This window comes from Cydia strobilella, chromosome 20 (genome assembly GCF_947568885.1).
Source record: "Cydia strobilella chromosome 20, ilCydStro3.1, whole genome shotgun sequence".
NCBI classification, from domain to species: Eukaryota; Metazoa; Arthropoda; class Insecta; order Lepidoptera; family Tortricidae; genus Cydia; species Cydia strobilella.
In genome coordinates, this window is record NC_086060.1 from 12,101,186 (window position 1) to 12,122,643 (window position 21,458).

Here is a 21,458-nt window from a genome sequence, read left to right on the forward strand (position 1 = left end):
TGTTCAAACTGACAGGCTGATATCGTCCGGCGGACTGATAGTCAGTGGGCCCCTTTAAAGGTTCTTTATTGTCAGACCAAAACCGAAAACGGAAAAGTTGCATTTTCAACCTTAAAAAATATAAGTAAAAAAGGAGGTGTGCCAATTTAACGCCTCTACCAACTAACCTTAATAGCTTTTAAATATATATTAATATTCATTAAATTTAGTATAATAATTATACTAACATAAGCCTAATAACGTAGAAACCATAAAAAATAACGAGTTTCGTAAAACCGTTATCAAAAAAATATAACCTCGTTACTTAAAAATAAATCAGTTAAAACTAATTATATTTTCCTATAGCACCTATAGTAGTTATATATATTGTTATTGTATAAGCAAAATGATTAAAGTACGTAGCGTTGGCCCAAGCTAACTGCATGGGATTCGCAGTGACCAAGTGTGGTAATATCATAATTAATGTCTTTATATTATGTATTTCCTGACTAGTCGCACTTGTTAGTAGTACAGATATTGTGTACATGATGTATATTCTACATGTATCTATTACCATGTATTGATGAATAAACTATTGTTATGTATGTGTGCGTGAGCGCACCTCCCCGCTTCCATTGGTACATGTATTAAAGCAGTGTGTCTATAGCCATCGGTTGTTTCACTCGTGCCCTTTCCAAATACAACATTGGCGGCGATCTACCTACGCGAAATTAAAAATGTCCACGTCCAGTGCGCATTTCGGAATTTTGCCAACATTTGATCACCATTCGCAGACCTGGAAAACATTTAAATCTCGCTTATTGCAATGGTTTGTGGCAAATAAAATAAATGCGACGTCGGACGCGACAGGCGAACAAAGGCGAGCGATTTTACTTAGCACACTCATTGACGGTACTTACAAACTCGCAGCGGATTTAGCGTTGCCCAAGAAGATAGAAGAAGTGCCATACGAAGATGTATTAAAGTTGTTGGAAAACCACTTTGTTCCAAAGGTGTTTGGTTTTAGTGAACGGTACAAATTCTATTCGGCCGTTCAACAAAACGGAGAAACGCATACCCAATGGGCGGCAAGGCTACGTGGTTTGTCAGCGGATTGCGACTTCACAAACGTAGAGGAAGTTCTTCGCGACAGATTTATGATGGGCATGCTGCCGGGACGGGAGCGGGACAAGGTTTTCACGCAGGACCTCAAGGAGCTGACGCTTACCAAGGCGGTGGAGTTGGCTAACGCGGTGCGCTGCGCGCGGGAGGTGTCGGCGGGTGCGGGACAAACGGCCTCGACGAGTGACCAGCTGTTCAAGATCACCAGCGAGACCAAGGATTCGGCCCGTGAGAAATGTGCAGTGTGCGGTTATTCAAACCATAAGACGGCCGAATGTCGTTTTTCTAATTATCGATGCAAGAAATGCCGCGGTAAAGGCCATTTAAAAAAAATGTGCAAAACAGTAAAGTGCATTATGGCGAATGACGTGAGCGAGGGAGACGACGGTAAGTTGTTTAATATTCGTTCCATAAAGGGGGAACCCATGTTAGAATGGGTAACCGTACAAGGCGTGCCCTTACAGTTTGAAATTGATAGCGGGGCAGCGGTCACGGCGATGTCACCGCGGCTATTCAACAAGCATTTCTCTAAAGTGACGGGTTGCGCGCCTAAGAAAAATCTGGCGTCATATAACGGCGGTAACCTGGCCTGCATAGGTATGGCGCCAATGCCCATAGAATACGCGGGGCGCACACAGCTGATTGATGTTTACATTATTCGCAATGGTGGCCCGCCGATTTTAGGTCGAGATTTCATTTCATCATTTAACTTAGAAATGACAACAACAGTTAATTACTGTACGCAAAAACGAGATAAAATGGAAATATTGCAAAGTAATTATCCAGCAGTGTTTTCAGACGATTTAGGCCTATTTAATAAGTACAAAGTAGGGTTGCAGCTTAAACCAGACGCGAAACCGGTTTTTTTCAAGGCGCGATCGTTAGCATTTGCTCTAAAAGGAAAAGTAGATAAAGAAATAGACCGCTTAGTAAGTCTAGGGGTGTTAAAGCCTGTTGAGTATTCGGAATACGCATCTCCAATAGTTCCGGTGTTAAAAAATAATGGCACCATGCGTATCTGTGCGGATTACTCGGTCAGCATTAATAAGCAGCTGTGTGTGGAACAATATCCGTTACCCACAATTAAAGAGTTGTTTACTAAATTACACGGAGGACAAACGTTCTCAAAGCTAGACTTATCTTCCGCGTACACTCAGCTTGAGTTAAAGCCAGAGTCTCAACATCTTACCTGCATAAATACGCATCGTGGTTTATTTTTCTATACACGCTTAGTTTTTGGGTTAGCAAGTGCTCCGGCCATATTTCAGCGCGCGATTGATAATTTGCTTAACGGTATGGAAGGAGTACTGTGTTTACTGGACGATATATTAATAACCGGTAAAGACGACAACGAACATTTGCAAAGATTAAACGCGGTTTTAAAAAGATTGGAAAACGCAGGGTTAACCTTGCAAAAAGAAAAATGCGTATTTTTTCAGGAGCAAGTGCAATACTTAGGCTATATAATTGATAAAAACGGGCTTCACAAATCACCTGACAAGGTGAAAGCAATCTTGGAAGCGCCGGTACCGACCAATGTAAATAAATTACAATCATTTTTAGGTTTAGTAAATTACTACCGTAATTTTGTGCAAGGGGCATCCATGATACTTTCACCATTGTATGATTTGTTGAAGAAAGGAGTCAAGTGGGGTTGGAGAGAGGAGCATGATCAAGCATTTGAAAAAATAAAAAAAAGCCTAGCCTCGGATCAAGTTTTAGCTCATTTTGACCCAAATGCCAATCTAGTTTTGACCGTTGACGCATCACCATACGGCCTGGGTGCTATTTTGAGCCAGATACAGCCGGATAACACTGAAAGGCCTATTTCATTCGCTTCACGTACTCTTAACGCGGCAGAAAAAAATTATTCGCAACTTCAAAAAGAAGCCACGGCAATCGTGTTCGCAGTTAAACGCTACCATCAATATCTATTTGGGAGGTCGGTGCCCTTTACGTTGCGAACCGATCATAAACCTCTAATCTCCATTTTCGGCCCTTATAAGGGCATTCCCGAAGTTACGGCTAATCGGTTGCAAAGGTATGCCATTTTCTTAAGCGCATATAATTATAAAATTGAATATATCCGGAGTGCCATGAATAGCGCAGATTATCTGTCTCGAGCTTGTTTACCTGACGACGGCGATAACAGCGAAGGGCCACAGCGGGGGCGCGCGCGCGGGGAGGGACAAGACCCGTTAATACCAGATGATCGCGCGTCATACATCAATTTTGTTATCGAAGGATGCTTACCGTTAACTACGGACGAGTTGCGTGATCAGACAAAGATTGACCCAGATTTAAGTAAGGTTGTAGGTTACGTTTGTAAAGGCTGGCCCAAGAAAATTAATAACGATAAGTTAAAACCGTATTTCCAGTGTAGATTGCAGTTATCTTATGAAAACGGCTGTTTGATGAGAGGCCATAAGGTCGTGATTCCTGCGACTATGCAGTCACGTGCGTTATCTGAGTTACATAATTCTCACTTAGGAATAGTAAAAACCAAAGCGGAGGCTCGGTCCAAATTTTGGTTCCCTAAGATCGACGAAAAGATTGAACAAATGATAGGTTCTTGTGAAACTTGTATTAAGTTGAGGCCCGCTCCCAGTCGTGCACCTTTAGCTCCTTGGAAATTCCCACCGGATCCTTTTACGAGAATCCATTTAGATTTTTTGGGCCCAATCAATGGCAACACCTACTTAGTGATCGTAGATGCACATAGTAAATGGGTTGAGGCGTATAATATGAAAAGCGGTACTAACACGTCGGCGGTGTGCGAAAAGTTGTACGAGTTTATGGCTAGGTTTGGGTTACCGCAAGTGATAGGTAGTGACAACGGGTGCGCATTTACGTCAAAAGAGTTTAAGGAGTTCTGTTTGTTGAATGGCATAACACCGGTGACGTCACCGGCGTACCACGCGGCTAGCAATGGGCAGGCCGAGGCTTCCGTGAAAATAGTCAAAAAGGGAATAAAATCCTGTTTAATAAATAGTCGAAATATTAAAGATTGTAATAATAAGTTACAAAAATATCTTTTTGACTACAGGAATTCAATACATTCCACGACGGGGCACTCGCCTGCTCAGTTAGTTTTCGGCCGTAAACTTCGGACACGCCTTGACATACTTAACCCTTCTACTGCGTCCTCCTCGCACACGTCATTGGATAATTATGTAAAAAAACAACAGTGTTTACAGAGTAAAGCGTATAGTGGAAAAAATAAACAAGAATTTAATATAGGCGATAAAGTTTTATACAAAAAGAACTTTAATAATAATAAGTTTACATGGTGCAAGGGTATAATTAGGGAAAAGTTGGGAAAAGTTGTATATTTAGTACAAGATTGTGAACATTTAGATAAGTATAAAAAACATAAAGACCAAATAATGTTATACAAGGGACAAGAGGACGGTTCGTTTCTAGATGACATCTCTCTAGAAGATTTATTTTCATCAGAACAAACCCTTTCATCGTCGGGTACTACTACCGGCAGCGAGGTGCAAAATAGTGGGGGAGGAGAAGGCGGCCAAGTAGTCGGTCTAAGCGCAGAAGGTGCAGAGTTAACCGGTTCTTTGCCGCCGCCCAACGACGACCCACAGGAACGGTTCGAGGACGCCGAGTCGGACGACACCCCAGTGGAAGGGTCAGATGATCCAGGTGTATCCAACCCGTCTACTACTGTCGGCCAGGACAGAGTCAAACGAAACCGTCCCCAAGTTAATTATAAACCCTATTTTAAGTAATCCTTATATTTAGACTAGTTGTAAACTATGGGGAGGATTGTTATGTATGTGTGCGTGAGCGCACCTCCCCGCTTCCATTGGTACATGTATTAAAGCAGTGTGTCTATAGCCATCGGTTGTTTCACTCGTGCCCTTTCCAAATACAACACTATTATCTATCTATCTATCTATGTATATTATAGATAGATAGACAGATAGATAGCGTTTATTCGTGGCAAAAAAGAGGAAAACACGTACATAGGAAACACAACATAAATAATATAAGCCACGAAATGGTCCCGACTCAGCATGGTGCTAGCCTGGCTGGGCTAGCGCTGATCTTCCGTCGGGGCCATGAACTAGTGCAGTTCTAAGAATACTAACACAGTATAAAACAAATAATAAAAGACACGTCAAGATTAATTAAAACAAACAAGATGCAAAAATAAAAATAAACAACAATTCGTTAAATAATAAAAATGAGAGTGAGTGGCGGTTGCGGAAGGGACAAAAAAGGCAGTAAGTACATACTTAATACACTTATGTAAATATAATAATCTATATTGAATCTAAATGTAGCTTGTCTCAAGTTTGAGGCATTCCTCGTTTAATTGATGTTATGTTATTAAAGTATGACGTTTATAGGATGACCTAACGACACTCCCTCACTCTGTTCTATTCATTCTATTCGTTCTATTCTGCTCTGTTCTGTTCGGTGCAATATGTTAGCTTAACTGATTTTATCCATCGTTTGAGTTTATTAACAGCTATGTTATTTATTACTCGTACCTCGTACCTACTTCCTATGCGCGAAAACAAAGTATAAATTTGCTGATTACGAGATAGCTTTGATGTTCGTAATGAAAAACCGTCAGATAACAGCTGCAATAAGTGTTGATAATATTGATGGGGTTTTTGAACTATGAAACAAGTAGAACATTTTTACAACGTTTTTTACTGAAAACCAAATTTAGATGGTGTTACGTAGTATACAAAATTAGGTACCATTGAAAATATTAAACTAAAATGCAATCATTTTACTAAAGCATATTTTTTGAAAAGTTATGCTTTCAGAGGAAGAAACTGGTTAAATAAAATACGAGAGAAGACATAGGTAATATGTATATACATTATATATTTTTTTTTGTAATAAATATATTATTTTTGAATCTGGCCGAGAAATTACAAATTGTATCACAACGCAATCTAGCTCTAATTCAGTTTTTTTTTTCTCATACAAGTGACAAAAACAATGTTTTTAAATAGTAACTAATCATTGTCATGTTTTTAAATAGTATGTATGACAGGCGTGGAACTACAACTTTCCACTAACATCGAAAGTCAAAACTCGATCCCTCTCGCACCTATGACGTGTAGAAGAGTCATGCACGTCATAACATCACGCATATCAGTTGAACCGGCCCCTTGATACATGATACTTGGTGTACATTGTTGTGTCAGAGGTTATCCAGAGACCTTCGGTTGCCCTAATTTCTGTCTGTTGACCAATATCCTGAATTACGACGTATATGGAGGGCATAAGGGCTTAGGTACATATTGAAAATATTAAGATGTAAAACTTTGAAGAATAATAATATTACGGATATAAAAAAGGAATGAAGTGAATAATTAAGTTTTACGTCCATTTTAATTGTATTATTCTTAACCTTTTTTAAATTCTACACCTTCCCGTGTTTATCGCGGTAACCGAAGACAATATTTTCTACACCTTGATTTTTACAATAATTTAAAAGAATATTTTTTTTTCAAAGTAGTATCAGCATAATATACCTTATCTCCTAAATAACTTAAGGGAAAATTTCTGTTTAGTAATTGTTTATTATTTATTTTGTCTAAATAGGATCTAGGTACGTTACGTTGTATCTTAAACAGCGTCTGTGTTTTGTCTATATTGTCATGAATAGACAACACAAAAATACCAGTAAGTAAACAAAACGAAATTTATAACAATAACAACAAAATCACTAATATGCTAGTACGAGCAAGATGCACTAGAGCATTTTACGTTACAAGTACGATTTTTTTATTTTACTTTTAAGATAAGCAATTGAAATTTGGGTTCAAATGAATTTGTTATAAAATTTCCAATATTTAACTCCCCATTCACTTAACGATACTTTTGCCTAAATTGTTAATTGAAAGTACCCTCAAGAAATACTATAAAGAATTTATACTTAGTCATGTTTAAAAAAAAACACATGCATTTACCTTTCCTCGTATTCGAAATAAAAAGTAGTGTTTAACTCATCATTTTTGAAAGGCATCAATTCAGGCTCGGACTATTGGCGCTCGAACGCAGTGAGAGCGTCAAAAAACCTCGGCAGAAATGCCAGAAATGAGTGCCTTTCATCCCTTGGTTAACAATCTACTATACGCACACACTAGCGAAAATGTTAGTGCCAAACTGGTAGTACTGGTAGTAGGATCTACCGCGAACACCGAATTCGCAAATGGCGGGCATCTTTCTATTTCACTTCAATGAGGGCTAACGCGTATGAATTCGCTGCTAGGGGCGCTAGTGTAGATGGTGGTCTTTTCCATAGTTCGAAATGTCAAATGTCACTTGTCACTTTAATGACTGACAGCTGTTCTTTAGTCTTTTGGACCACCATCAATACCCAAAGATTGATTGAACAGAGGCGCCAACTGGTGAGCAAAAAAACGATAGCCCTCATTAAGGCGTAATTAGAGTGATAGAGAAATTTGCCCGCAATTTGCGGACTTCGATGTTCGCGGTACGCCCTCTGTTTCTAGCCTACATTTCATATTACAAAGGACAACCCTTTGGAGTACAATTTTAACAAAGTATTCATATAGATGTTTTTGATATACCACACCATGTATATATTTTACAAGCAATGAAATTGCAAGTCAACCTACTAGGGAACAAATCAAATTATTTTATGAATATATTTTTTTTATTTGTGTTTTTTTAGGTACTCACACTACTATATATAAATTATAAACTGAAATAGATAACATAAACTAAAGAAAAAGTGACCAAGTCCACCGGTGGCCGATGCGGAATAGCGTATGTTATATATTTCAGTTTATAATCCATGTCAACCTATTGATTTAAGACAACAAGGTAACTGGTTTAAGACAACAATTTAAATGTACTTAAATAAGAGAAGCCACTGCCTAATTTAAGCTCTAATTCTCATCAAAGTCACAATTAAGCAAACACTAGAAACAACCAACATGCACTTGCATTTTCGACACAAGGCTGTGAAGTAAACAATTCTATTTCAATACTGTTTGCTCGCCAAGCCATACATTTGTCGTTGGGGAAATAGGGTTGGTTATTCAGGGTAAATTGACGTCATTATGGTTTAGCTTTTACTTTACCTCTAGTGTACGTGAAAAGTTGAAAACAATCGTAAGTAGGTAGGACAGACGGCGAAACTCACTTAATTATGCCAGTAGAAATAGTAGATTGTGTCACAAGGGAGCAAAATGACATATTTACGGCGAGGGCGTACAATTGAATCCTAAACTAAGCGAAGGATTGTATGATAGAATCCCGAAAGTAGCGAGGGATTCTAAAGTAGAATCCTGAGCGTAGTGAGGGATTCAAGTGTTTTACGCCCAAGATGGAAATAATTTTGCTACCATGTGACACATATTGCTTTTCACATCACCTTGAGGTAATTATAATGTTTAAAAATATTATTTAAGCTAAAAAAATAATACGCAAAAAAAATTAAAAATAGTGTCCTAGAACAGAAAAGTGTTACTTTGATCCTTCCTAACAGGGAAGAAAAGTGCCACTTTGATCCCTCCTAGCAGGGAAGAAAAAACCCTTTTTTGAATTGGTGATGTGAAAAATATGTTGTATGTTTTAACTTGACCGTAAATATATGTATGTAGTGTTACAGCCAAGTTCATTAGTTGGTACAGGAAATAATTTGTAAAATTAAAACGTTTGCACTTCATATTTTTCTATATGTCGCTTAATCCTTTACCAGACTGACAGTTCAACAATCGAATGTCAGTCTTACTCATCGAAAATAGATCACATATTTGAAGTGCTGTATGTGGGAAATATATATAGCCTGGTAAAGAGTTAATTTCAAACTCTGGTAAATCCATTCTAACCTCAGTAAAATAACTTACCCTATTACCTTTTCTCAATACCAAAATAGCATAATCTGACAGATGGATTTACCCATGGTATAATAATATACTCCGTCTGGTACTCTCTTCCGAGACTCGCGAACCACGTGACTAACACAAGCCTACGTCATCGTGAACCTTTTAACAGCACGATGACGTAGGCTTGTGTCAGTCACGTGGTTCGTGAGTCTCGGAAGAGAGTACCTTGATTTATTATAACATGGATTTACCCGAGCGACTCATATGTCGTTTTATCCTACCTTTTTCCGCTGAAACTACCTACTGAACTCTTTTTATCTTAAAATTTGTAAGCCTTCTTTATTTTTTGGAAATATAGGCAGAGAGGAAACGACACGACATTAATATAAATTTCGTGTATAAATGGGAATAAAATTGTAATTGTAACGTGTATAAATAAAATATTACTCACCAGCTATAAGCACCATGCCTCCGTTAGGAGCGCCAGTGAACAGCGAGCCAGCTGTGTCTGAAGCCACATGGACTCTTCTAGCACACGCTGGATCTTTCTGTCTCACTCGTTCCGCCAGCTCCTTGTTACTGCTTTCCTGCTCGCACCCTGAGAGGGTGAGACCCTGGGAACAATTATTGTATCAACATTCAAAAGAAGGTCAAAAGCAGCAGGCAGGATGGATGCAGTAATCTGGAAAGTCGTAAGATGGTCTCAATTAGCGTGCATATTTTAGATGTAAGTAAGTAGGCGGTAATGACATGATCAAACAATTATCCATTCTTGACATTTCGTTAAGAGGCGACTATCATTATCACAATCATAATCATCGTGTCGTTGAGCGCAATGAATATAATTATAAGTAACTTATATTATTATTTCGTAATAATTTACAGAATTTAGACTGCCTGCGTGTATACAATACAAAGTGCATGTAACATGATGTAACACAAAGTCTAAAGTCAATTTAACGTTATCTTTTACTGTCTCTATTATCTATGTTTCTGTACGTAATTGCAGCTGTGAAATAAGAAGTACTGCTAATTATTTCAATAAGATTGAAATACAAAATTAGGTACGTATATGTCGTATATGTTCAATTTTAAGAGACACAATACACGTTCCTTATTTGCAGAAATTTGCATAAACTCAAAAAACATGCATATCAGAAATTAGAAAACTAGAATCTACGTTATGTAGTCAGAACAATAGTTAATTTATCATCACCTTTTGTCCTGTTACAACATAATTTACAATTAGCCTCATGCATGAAGTTTATATTTGAACGAAATATGTTTTATTCGGATGTTTGTTACCATGTTACAAATGCATTTCCGTTTTTAAATTACCATTTAATTACTTAAAATTATAAATAAAAAGTACAAAAATTTGCCCGCGAAAAGCTAGTGAGCGAAACGCTCGAAACGCCACGTGACGTCACGCGTTCGACAGATTAGTGTCATTAGTAGCAAACGTAAGTTGGGCCGCCCAACGTGTGACGTCATCACGCTCTGTCGAATTCGCGCCAAAAATTATGAGCGTTTCAACCGCTCAAAAAATTTCAACATTTTAAATATTTTTTAATAAAATTATGTTAAGGTTTACAAAAGTATTTATAACATTTCCGGTGTTCCAACGATATAAATTATGAATCCAAAAATAAAAATAAATTCATGCATGGAGCTAATTATAAGATAGGTAAATCTATTTATATTTACATTTCTTCTTCCACGCATAAATTTATATCCGTACACATCACAGTCAATTGCAATATATTGGGAATATCTATTGATACCACAAGGGAACACTGAAGGTCGGTTTCATTAAAGTTTAAAATCGTCTGACGTCATTTACTAGGTATATGGTGGCTAATTTAGATCATTGAAGACAAGTGGGTTGACTATCTCTGTTTTACTTTGTTTAACTAGTCTATTATGTGCAATTGGATCGTGAGACCTCCCTTGTATTACTTAGTAAGTAGTTTAACCTAAAATTCGGTCAGTTTTCTGCTATTTGAAAACGCTTCGATATATGCACGGTGTCGATTTCAGTAAAGATAAAACGAACCCAGTGATGACCTTACAGCTATTGATTTGGCCCCCATGTATGTTCAACAAAAAATACAGATGTCGGCGTCGATTTTGTGTTCTTCTAAACCGTGGTAACCTAATTTTTGAAACTTGATTATTTCAAAAAGTATCACTAAGTCGAATATATTTTTTTAAACTAGTCAGACCCAGACCAACCAGATTTGACTGAAAATGTATATGGAATTAATCAATGTATGGACTTGGAGCCAAATTTCAATGATTTTTCCCAAACCATTAGGTACTTATTTCTGAACATACATCGGGGTTGTCAAATTGGTATGTCTTTATTTCCTCTATCATTGGCCTTCGACTAAACGCAACCACCTGTAAAATTAGAATTATCTAGCTATCCATAAATATGACATTGAAATAACTGAGCTATGTACATGGTTGTCTCCCTGGCAGCTAATAACACCCAGGAGCTATTTAACAGTTGAGGACTGTCAAATAATATAGAAACGAAAACAGACAATGAAAGTGGCCAATCACTTTTGTTGGCACAGATTGTAAATGTATGAGTTAGTTCATAACCTTTTCTTCAACAACGTACACACAACACACAACGTACAAACATACAGTTGCCAATTAGTTATTCATGCCACGCTCTGAGAAGAAAACGAAACGCGTCGCGTCTTTTATCACGTATACAATGCATATATTTGTCTTATAATATACCGCCACATATGTTAAAAACTGTAATAGATGTCATATATTAAAGAAAAAGTGACGAAGCCCTCTAGTGGTGAAGGCCGGATTGGAACCAGCGTCTTTAGCTATCGCGGCTAATGCCATGACCCCTAGGCCACCTCGCCACGGCGGTACCCGTCCCAATTTCTCGACTATATGCCATCTTAGTAAGACTAGGCGTCTTTGACCAGCTCTAAGGGCAAGCAGTGCGCGCTTGCGCCTCCTAAACGAATTCCTTACGGAATTACGTTATAGCGAGAGAGACTGGTGCTGCCATCTATGAACAAGTTTGGGAACAAATCAAATTATTTTATTACGTATTATGTATACACTTTTTTTCTAATAAAACACACAATTTGTTGTAATGATCAAAATCTTTAAAGGCTTACCAAACAGTCCAGAGGTTTGTCCAACGGAAATCCAGCATGTTCCTTAGCAGCGTGTATCATGTCTATGATCCTTGTGGCACATTCTTCTATACCAAGTTGCCAGTGATTCGTACCGGGACCTTTAGATGTGGCAACTACTTCTCCGGTTTCGTCACAGATGACCAAGTTTGAATGTGTTGCGCCTCTGAGAAATAAAACAATTATTAATTGTGGTTTTACGAATTCTAATTAAGTTCCAAATAGAAAATTCATTTATAAGGGATTTATTATGCTATCAGCCAACAACTACATTGTTTATGACACATACATACATATAATCAATCACATTACATACTATTTCCCGGAGGGATAGGCAGCGACCACGGATTTCCACTTACTACGATCCTGACATACCTCTTTCGCTTCTTTCACTTTCATAACATTCCTCATACACGCTCGCCGGTTTAGGGTGCTCTTGACGACCTAACCTTTCTTCAGGATTTCCCCGATCTGATCAGTCTTGTTCAGTGATCGTTCTCTGATCAGTGTCTATGAATATTTCATAAAAGGGACTTCCCCTGTACTGCCAATTGTCGCAATGTACTTCAAATCAATATATAGAAATCGCAACTGATAATGTCAAAATTGAATGAGCTATCATCGTTATCGCTAATATAATAGTGATAATATGCTAATATTAATTGATAGTGTGCTTAACTAGTGTGCGTAAATAATTGAAAAATATTCAATGATAAAACAACCTAGGTAATAGAACTAAAGAGAACCTCTAATGTATAAACGAGGCAGACATTTACTTCACCACCTATTTTAAGAGCAATAATTTAGTTTAGAATACTTAATGTATCAGAAGTTGATTTTATTATCTCTCTCTCTCTCTCTCTCTCTCTCTCTCTCGTATTTGGGCTATTAGCCAATAGATATGGCCAATCGGCCAATAGACAATAAGAACATGTTTTTTTGATAATTTTAAATCTACTTTCACATAAAAGACATTGATTCAGTTCATCTAGAATTGATTGATTTACACAATACCACTTTTTGTCTAACAATATAATTGTTTAATTTAAGTTTCTCTTTGTGTTGTACAAAAAATATAAATAATAATAAAAAACCGGCCAAGTGCGAGTCGGACTCGCGCACAAAGGGTTCTGTACCATTACGGAAAAAAACAGCAAAAAAATCACGTTTGTTGTATGGGAGCCCCATTTAAATATTTATATTATTCTGTTTTTAGTATTTGTTGTTATAGCGGCAACAGAAATACATCATCAGTGAAAATTTCAACTGTCTAGCTATCACGGTTCATGAGATACAGCCTGGTGACAAACAGACAGACAGACGGACAGCGGAGTCTTAGTAATAGGGTCCCGTTTTTACCCTTTGGGTACGGAACCCTAAAAAGTAAGAGCTGATAACTTTAAGTACGTTTCTAAATTTATGAAAGGCTGTCAGATAAGAATTGCAGTTTCACTCCAATAAACACGAGTATCAGTAGGCACTACGCATATTGATTAAGAGATATGACGACGTTCGATAAGATACGAAGAGATCGTGAACTTGGCTTTTTGAAGACGGTTTTATTTGTATGTATGTTAAATTGACCGATATGAGTTCTAGCGAAGTTCATAGTCATGCTCTAACGTTTTAATTAGAAAAGATAAAAAAAATTCAAACAAAAGTTATTTCTAATAATACTCTAATAATCATTGGCAGTGCATTTGACATTTTTTTCACAAAAAAAATATATATTTATTTCAGATCAAAAGCGATCCATATTTTGTAAGTAACATTTTAGCCTTAATACTATGTTAGTAATGATAACGTTTTATTATATAACGTTTCATTTTATTATTAGATACTATTGTTTAACATTGTTTTTATTCAGCTTTTAATTATTTTAGAACTTGGCTGTTACACTACGCGTCCTTAGGAAGGTCGTACCCATATTATCTAACATGGCAATTGTTTCTGCCAAGTTAGTTGTCGTTTTATTGTAAAATTATTCAGTAAAACCAGTTATCAATCGTCGATAGGTAGTTTAAAGGAACTGCAACGTCGAAGCCTTTAAAATAAATAAAAATTCAAGGCAATACTTTCAATGGTTAAATTGTTAACATTCCATTTACTTCAACTACATTAGATCTTATGAGTTCATTTTTAAAATGCATTTTGCACTGTTCTAAAATTTCAGGCGTGACTACCATGCCGCCAGTGTTCTCGACTCTGATTGGTCGTTAGACGTTAGGTATTCCCCGAACGATAATAAATACTTACTAGTCAGACCAAGCTGATTAGCTTGGTCTAACTCTATTGATAATTCATTTGTTTAACACTGGTTTTAGGTGACTATATATAATAAATTAAGTATTTTTTTTAATCCATCTAGCGATTAATTCCATCAAGTAATTTGTCTATTTTTTATTTTCACAAAAACTAATCTTGTTAGAAAAATACTTACCTGTGTAGTGTGTACTAAAATAGTACTATGTAATAAAATATAATTTACTACTCTTAGTAGGACAGTCTAAATTGTATAAATAAGCCGAAAATAACATGAATATATTTATAAACTAATAATCACTGGCATTGACATTTAGACAGCATCTATTATAGTAAATATCAATCTATAATTAAAATTCAGTTTGATAATAAAACCATTCAATGTTTGCTAAGTACCTCGTATTAAACGTTTCGAAACACTAGGCATGCCGCATGCCAAGGAGAACCTTTCTACTTTCAACAATACTGCTAAAACTTATTGACTAAAATAACGTTAAATACATCGTTACTCACCCTTCGACACCGCCGAAGTACATTTTGTTAACCATGCTAATTTAAAAGTACACTATAACAAAAGTTCCGGTGTGAAACCAAAATAAACACGATTGGTCGATATTCCCGACAAGACACACTCGCCACGAACACGGCGACTTGACTGACTGATCGACTGATCTATCCTGTGATTCTGTCAGAACGTAGCTGTCAGTGTACGTCACGGCTGCTAGTGCTGCCCGTTTTTTAACGATCGTTATTTCGTTTAGTAAAGTAACGGTATCTATGGTTTTAACGGTTACGTACTTATAAATGGCATGTTTTAGTTGTTGGATCTGTGCTTTTTGTGATGGATTTAGGGTGCCATCTAGTTATGTGTATTAGGAACTGGGTTGCTTGTTCAACTTCATTCCCTAAATGAAAGATGGCGTTATAATAATGCAACTTTTACTTGCGTATTTTCAAAGATAGATATAACTCCGTAATAGATGGATACAGTCTAAGGAAAAAACGTGCCTCGAAAATCACGAAAATTTGATTCTCGATCAGATGGCACAGCTAGTTTTGGCCTACTCTCGCATAGAGGGCGTTGACGGTTTCGTTTGTTATTTACAATTTTAACGCATATAAGTGAAAGAACATGGGTCAAAATCATACAAAAATAATTAATGCAAATAAAAAATCTATTATCCATATTTAAATACATTTTAACGTATTTTTATAAATCTTCATTTTTCGTTTTAAAGTATGTCGATAGATGGCAGTGAATTTACAGTGGTTACAAAATTTACTATGACAGTACCGCTCTATCTTATTATATCCTCTTTGGTATTTTTGATGATAATACTTTAAATTTAGATTTAGAGTGACAGAGTTTTGCCTGGCTATAGGATTTATGGCATTTTTGAAGTTGAATCTTTGCTGATACTAAAAGGCGGCAATTTGAATCATTTATGCGCGAAATTTCTCACATTGAATGTTTTTGGCGCTTTTTTCTGACACATTGAGGTCAATTCAAACTTACATTGTGACATCAAAATGATGTCAGTCGTGCGTACATTTCGCTCACAATTATCCGTAGCTCCGTACCTACATGCATGGGTGCAAGCGAGACGCACGAGCGACTGGCAATAAGGTAGGTAAATGAAAAAATTGCACAAACATCTCATATAATTGTATTTACATAATGTTACAAATACAATCACGTACAGATACACTCTAACCGAGGAGACATGACACCGAATTACGAGGAACATCGAGATCTTTGACTAGTATACGAGGCGGCATCCATTTTGAAATGACCACAGACTGTACTATAAATTCGTGTTAGGTTAGAAAAAACATTAAACTTAACAAAAAGCATGTTCACCTCGGTGACAAGCTCTTAAATAAAGAGAGAAAAAAAAACTATAACTTTTTCTAACTTTTTTCTATCGTCTGCTTATATGATAATGATCCTATCTAGAACGAATTTTTACTCATCTTTTTGCATTTCGTCCAGAACGATTTTTTCTACTCTTATCGGCGCGACCGAGGTTTAAACTCACGATTTTTTTACTATAAACAAACACTTCAAAAATGCAGTTTTAAATAACTTGAAGGATTAAATAAAGATGTTTTTGTGTTTGTGCAACATGAACGATTGAGATTATTTATTTATTTAATCGTATGGCTACAAACTGGTTCTAATTTAAGTTAACATATGATGATAATATCGTAAGTACGGTCTTCGAACAAGCTACGAAGATTTTCACTTCTATTGGTATCAAAGGATTGATTCACCCCGCGCCGCATCGCTTCACTTCGCGTTCGCGTGTTGTTCGCCAACGTAGTACGCTGCGTTATCCGCAATTATCTAAAATCGCATGCCGTTTGTTGCAACGTCGAAGGCTCAAGATGGCCGCTAACCGAACTACTGAGACAAATAATTTTCTTTTTAGTATTTCTTTGCAGATCCAGTACAGCTACTCAGTGGCGTAACTAGGGGCGGGGGGCAGAGGGGGCAAGTGCCCCGGGCGCCATCCAAGGAGGGACGCCAAAATGGGCAAAAGGCAGCAGGGAAACTTTTGTCAGTCGTCAGGGGGCGCAAATTTGGTGACTGCCCTGGGTACCATATCCTCTAGCTACGCCCCTGCAGCTACTTCCAATATGGATGCCACCTGTCTTCCATTAAAATCTAACACGCCAATTAGTCCCTCCAACAAACACACAATAAATATTTACATTATATCTTTATAGCTATATATAACAGTCTTTAGTAAAATACACGTAAGAGTCCATCACCTTCACTAATATTCACTAATGTAAATTAAGGCCATTTTAGAAGAATTAGATAAGCTCTTTACCATCTCTCTTTCTTTTTGTCCCTGTTGATTCAGAGCCTAAATCCAACTCAACTTTGTCTCATCTTTTCTACTCCGTTACCTCTATTTTGTAGAATAGATTTGTGAAGTCCCGCGTTTTTCGTATTTTCATACTCGTTTAATACTTAATTAAGCTACGTTTTGCGGTTATTTTTCTCGACTTTTCTATGAAATATCTGTGTATGCGTAAAGCTACTAAAATTGATATTCTACGGCTTTTTCTATGGCATTTTGGGACAATTTTTTGTGGGGCTTCAAATCAGAAATAAAGTGTTTGCAAGGTCTCGGAGTTCAATTTTTATTTGGTTCTCTATAATACTTGGTTCTCTATAATAGTTGTGTACAAGTTTTTATCTACAATAACCACCAACACAATTATAACTTTTTGTTTTCAGCATTCACCTTTGAGAATGCCTAATTCATTCACGGGACAATTTTTTGCTGATTCCAAGTATTAAGTAATAAGTTTATTTCTACAGTTCATTGTTCATTAGGTCTTCAAGTTTTTTTGACACCTCCAGCTTATCTGCGATTAAGAGTTCTAATTTGTGTTTTTCGGCGGTTTTGATTTAATATTTTAGTAATTCATAGTTTTTTTTAAATAGATATATCAGACATCAAATAATATTCGCAGCTTACGACCATTAAATATTGCATTTTCTTTCTTTTTTGACCATTTCAGGCACTAGAGATTCTTGAAGGAAGCTTTTAAGGGCGTTCGATTGGAATGATGACGGTGCAAGAAGCTATCGGAGAAAGGTGACGGCTCGCTGTCCCTGCTAAACACACGCGACGGTAGCCTGGAATTGGGGGTTTTGCCGTCGCGGGGTTTGACGTCACCTGAAAAGAAACAAATTGGAGTCACGAAAGCAGGAATAAATGTGTAGACTATGTTCTGGCCGCTGGAGAAGAATTTTTGAATGGCTATCGTGAATCGGGTAGATGAAGCTAAGAAAGACCACAAACAAGGCTTTAGTTGACCTGTGGTCACATGCCAAGATCGCAGAGAACCATCAGAGAACCAGATCCTTGTAGGAGGCAATTGTTCAGCAGTGAATATCTCTTTGTAAGCTATACTGTGAAACTGTCTAAGTTCTGGGGGGTCTTTCCGCAATATCGATGGTATGCGCATTGTTACTATCTTGACATATATTTGAGTTAAGTTTTCTCCCTGCACTGTCTGGCAAAGGCCTAGGGCTCTTTTTACAAGCTTTTTATTAACTTGCAATGTACCTATGTAAGTAAGTATGTATGTAATATGTAACTATGTTTGTAAGGGTCAAATCTTGCAAGTTAAAGTTGAACCACTTCCCGGTTTCCGATGAAGCTGAAAATTTGCATACATACGTAGGTAAGTCGGGTGACAATACTGCCAATGCAATATGGTACCATCGAGTGGATCTGATGATGGAAGCAGGAGGTGGTCATAGGAACTCTATGATAAAACAACGCAACCTAATTTTGAAACTCTAGGTCCATGGGGTCCCAGCGCGCATAAGTTGTTTGCAGAAATCGCGAAGCGTCTGGTTGACGTAACTGGTGACCGAAGAGCTGGCGGCTTTCTCGCACAACGTATCAGCATTGCGATACAGCGGGGAAATGCCGCCAGCATCCTTGGTACAATGCCTCAAGGGCCTATTTTAGATTTAAGCTAGTTTTAAGCGTTTAGTAGTACCACTGTATATATCTTGTATGTAAATAAATTTGTAATAATTCATTGTGTTTGGGGTTTTTAGAATTGTCTCGATGAGTATTAGTTGCCTGTGGAAGTACGGTCATCGATAAAAGCTTGTACCAAAAATGGAATTTTTGCCAAAAACTTATTATGTCTAAGCTCTGCAAAGTATTCAGTAACTGTCAATACCTGTCATTGCTCGTGCTGTTAGAGATATCCTGTTCCTCCAACGAAGTCTCGTGAGGCTTGGGCTCGGCGCGGCGCGCGGAGCCGTCCGACCGCCGCCGCGCGCCCGCGCGCCCGCAGAAGCACTTGCAGATTATACGTTTGAATGCGAACCTGAAATGTCAACAAAATGTCTTCATTCATTTGTTCAGCCGTAAACTATTTCCTATGGATGGTATAGAAAGGATGCCAATCTCCTATGGCAGAATTGTTGCATAAGTGACCGCTTTAATCTCTCCGGTGGCGCTAGTTAGGCTCTGGGACATGAGTATAACATGAACCAACAAATAACCCGACCAATTTACGTAGGTTGTTTTTGGTAGTATTTCGGTGTATGGTGGCGCCGCCTAATTAATGTTTTTTGATGGACACTTTTCATACATAGAGATTTGGCTCCTTTATATAGTCTCCATGCTATTTCCTGTGAGCCTTTGAGGTCTCGGACCCCCGCTTCGGGTCGTTCCTGGCGCAGAGGTTGTCCATCGCGGTTCAACGCGGAAACGCGGCGAGCATGGTGGGCACCTTGTCGCCGGGAACGATGCGGGGTGGGTTATTCGAATAGTGTTTAAAGATTAAGTAATTTAGTTTTAGTTTTATTTTTTGTTTTATTAATAGTACCTACATTTCTTAGTTCTTAGGATTTTTAGTTATTGTATTTTTATGTCTGTGTAAATTTAGATATTGTTTACCTGAATAAAGGAATGCTAGCTTTGAGGTTAGTATAGTTTTAAAACGGTTGCCAGAAAAGGTTGATTGGTGCAAAATAAATATAAATTTTAATGGTAGAAGTAGAACTAGTAGAAGTAGCAGTAAGTAGTACGAGCATATTATAAGTAAAAGTATACAGTTCATAATCGTAATGGTATGGTAATGGGCTGGTAACGCGCATGTAACACCCCTAGAGTTGCAGTCGTCCATAGGCTACGGTGGCTGCTTACCATCAGGTAATAGACGTGGTATTATTTTTGTTGAGAAAATTGCATTTGATTTACTTGTCCAAAAAGAATCCAGGATTTACTGACCTACTTATCATTGTTTAAATTCTAGTTAATTGGCGAGAAATGGTTTCTTACCTAAAGTCCTTAGAAAACAGAGCATAAATAAGCGGATTAATAGCCGAGTTGCAGTAACCCAGCCAAAACAGCACGGAGAAGATGATGGAAGGCACGCAGTCCCCACAAAAGGCCCTCACGACATAAACGCTGAAGAAGGGGAGCCAGCAGAAGACGAAGCCTCCGACGATGATGCCGAGGGTCTTGGCTGCTTTGGTCTCCATTTTGAAGCGTTTTACCTGGAAACAGAGGAATGCCGTTTGCACTTACATGTTATATGACAATCGTATAATCGTATTTAAAGTTAAGCAAGTAAGAGGGGCGTCCATTAAAATATTAGGAGACAAAAACACTAGGACTACACGACATACGAAAAAAACAGGATCGCACTATCTACCTTCAAAAGCAGAGGTTGAGGACTTCAGCAAAAATATTCACGTCCCTCAATAACATATGGGATAACGACCAAGAAAACTATTTGAGAAGAAACTTACTTGAGCTTTTATATTCCTCTTCCCCATTCTTCTCGTGGCCCTAGGCTTGTCATCGAACTCATCGTACAGCGGCCCCGGGGCCAAATGATGTGGCGGTCTGACTCTCAGTCTGCTTTCAGTCAATTCTCTGTGAACGTTTCAATTGGAACTTATTCTAGTGATTAGTATTAAAATTAGTGAATTACCTTTTAATAGTTCATCAGGTTAAATTATCTGACAAGTTACAAGGTGAATAACATAATATGTGTGTGCTTGGGAAAGTATTAACTTTATACCGCAAAAGAGTAGGTACTATTGTAATACTGTGTACTGCTCTAAAATACAATAAGAATAAAGTGTGATTACGGTAAACTTTATGAAAACTACGAGTGAAGTAACACTAGAAAAGTACAAAAATAATGCCAATGACAAAGTGAGAAACGGCAAAAGTAACGTAGTTAAATAAAAAATGAAATGATGAAAATGATTACAATGACGATTCTGGTGATGATGATGTCGATGAACATGATGTTGAAGTCGATAAAGATGATGTTGAAGTTGATGATGATCGCGAACCTGCCGTCGCGCTCGTAGTGAACAGCGTACAGCGAGGGGCTTGGGGATCTACTGGGAGACCGGGAGTTCTCGTGCGTCTGACAGATCTGTTCTGACGACGGGTAGGAGACAGAGATTTTGACTTTTTCATGCGCACGTCGGGCACTGGAATGTCTGGAAAAAACGACGACATAGGTCAATAACTAAGGTATCTAATAAACTAAGCAGGCAGGTTTACTGATTTTTAAA

At 37.6% G+C, this 21,458-nt stretch overlaps 3 protein-coding genes across 4 annotated transcripts in view; 1 reads left to right on the forward strand and 2 right to left on the reverse strand.

The window, feature by feature from the left end:
• LOC134750693 (uncharacterized) overlaps nucleotides 1-15,027 on the reverse strand; it is a 28,779-nt gene extending 13,752 nt beyond the window's left edge. The window contains exons 1-3 of the mRNA XM_063685929.1: nucleotides 14,888-15,027; nucleotides 12,095-12,278; nucleotides 9,391-9,553 (exon numbers count right to left, since the gene is read on the reverse strand). Coding sequence (XP_063541999.1) covers nucleotides 9,391-9,553; nucleotides 12,095-12,278; nucleotides 14,888-14,922 — 382 coding nt within the window. The 5' untranslated portion in view covers nucleotides 14,923-15,027. The remainder of the gene's footprint in view (nucleotides 1-9,390; nucleotides 9,554-12,094; nucleotides 12,279-14,887) is intronic.
• LOC134750712 (uncharacterized) lies at nucleotides 585-4,956 on the forward strand. 2 transcript variants are annotated; one of them, XM_063685943.1, is made up of 2 exons: nucleotides 585-1,488; nucleotides 4,290-4,956. In XM_063685943.1, the coding sequence occupies exons 1-2, from the start codon at nucleotides 717-719 to the stop codon at nucleotides 4,301-4,303; spliced, it is 786 nt and encodes a 261-aa protein (XP_063542013.1). In that variant the 5' UTR covers nucleotides 585-716; the 3' UTR covers nucleotides 4,304-4,956. The 2 variants fall into 2 exon arrangements, with proteins under 2 accessions (XP_063542013.1, XP_063542014.1); XM_063685944.1 differs by having other exon boundaries at nucleotides 4,299-4,956.
• A 998-nt stretch (nucleotides 15,028-16,025) lies between the features above and the next one.
• Nucleotides 16,026-21,458, reverse strand: part of LOC134750680 (octopamine receptor Oamb) — a 164,995-nt gene continuing 159,562 nt past the window's right edge. Inside the window, exons 7-11 of the mRNA XM_063685915.1 lie at nucleotides 21,231-21,383; nucleotides 20,676-20,802; nucleotides 20,203-20,420; nucleotides 19,094-19,243; nucleotides 16,026-18,069 (exon numbers count right to left, since the gene is read on the reverse strand). Of these exons, the coding sequence (XP_063541985.1) occupies nucleotides 18,066-18,069; nucleotides 19,094-19,243; nucleotides 20,203-20,420; nucleotides 20,676-20,802; nucleotides 21,231-21,383 (652 nt within the window). The 3' untranslated portion in view covers nucleotides 16,026-18,065. The remainder of the gene's footprint in view (nucleotides 18,070-19,093; nucleotides 19,244-20,202; nucleotides 20,421-20,675; nucleotides 20,803-21,230; nucleotides 21,384-21,458) is intronic.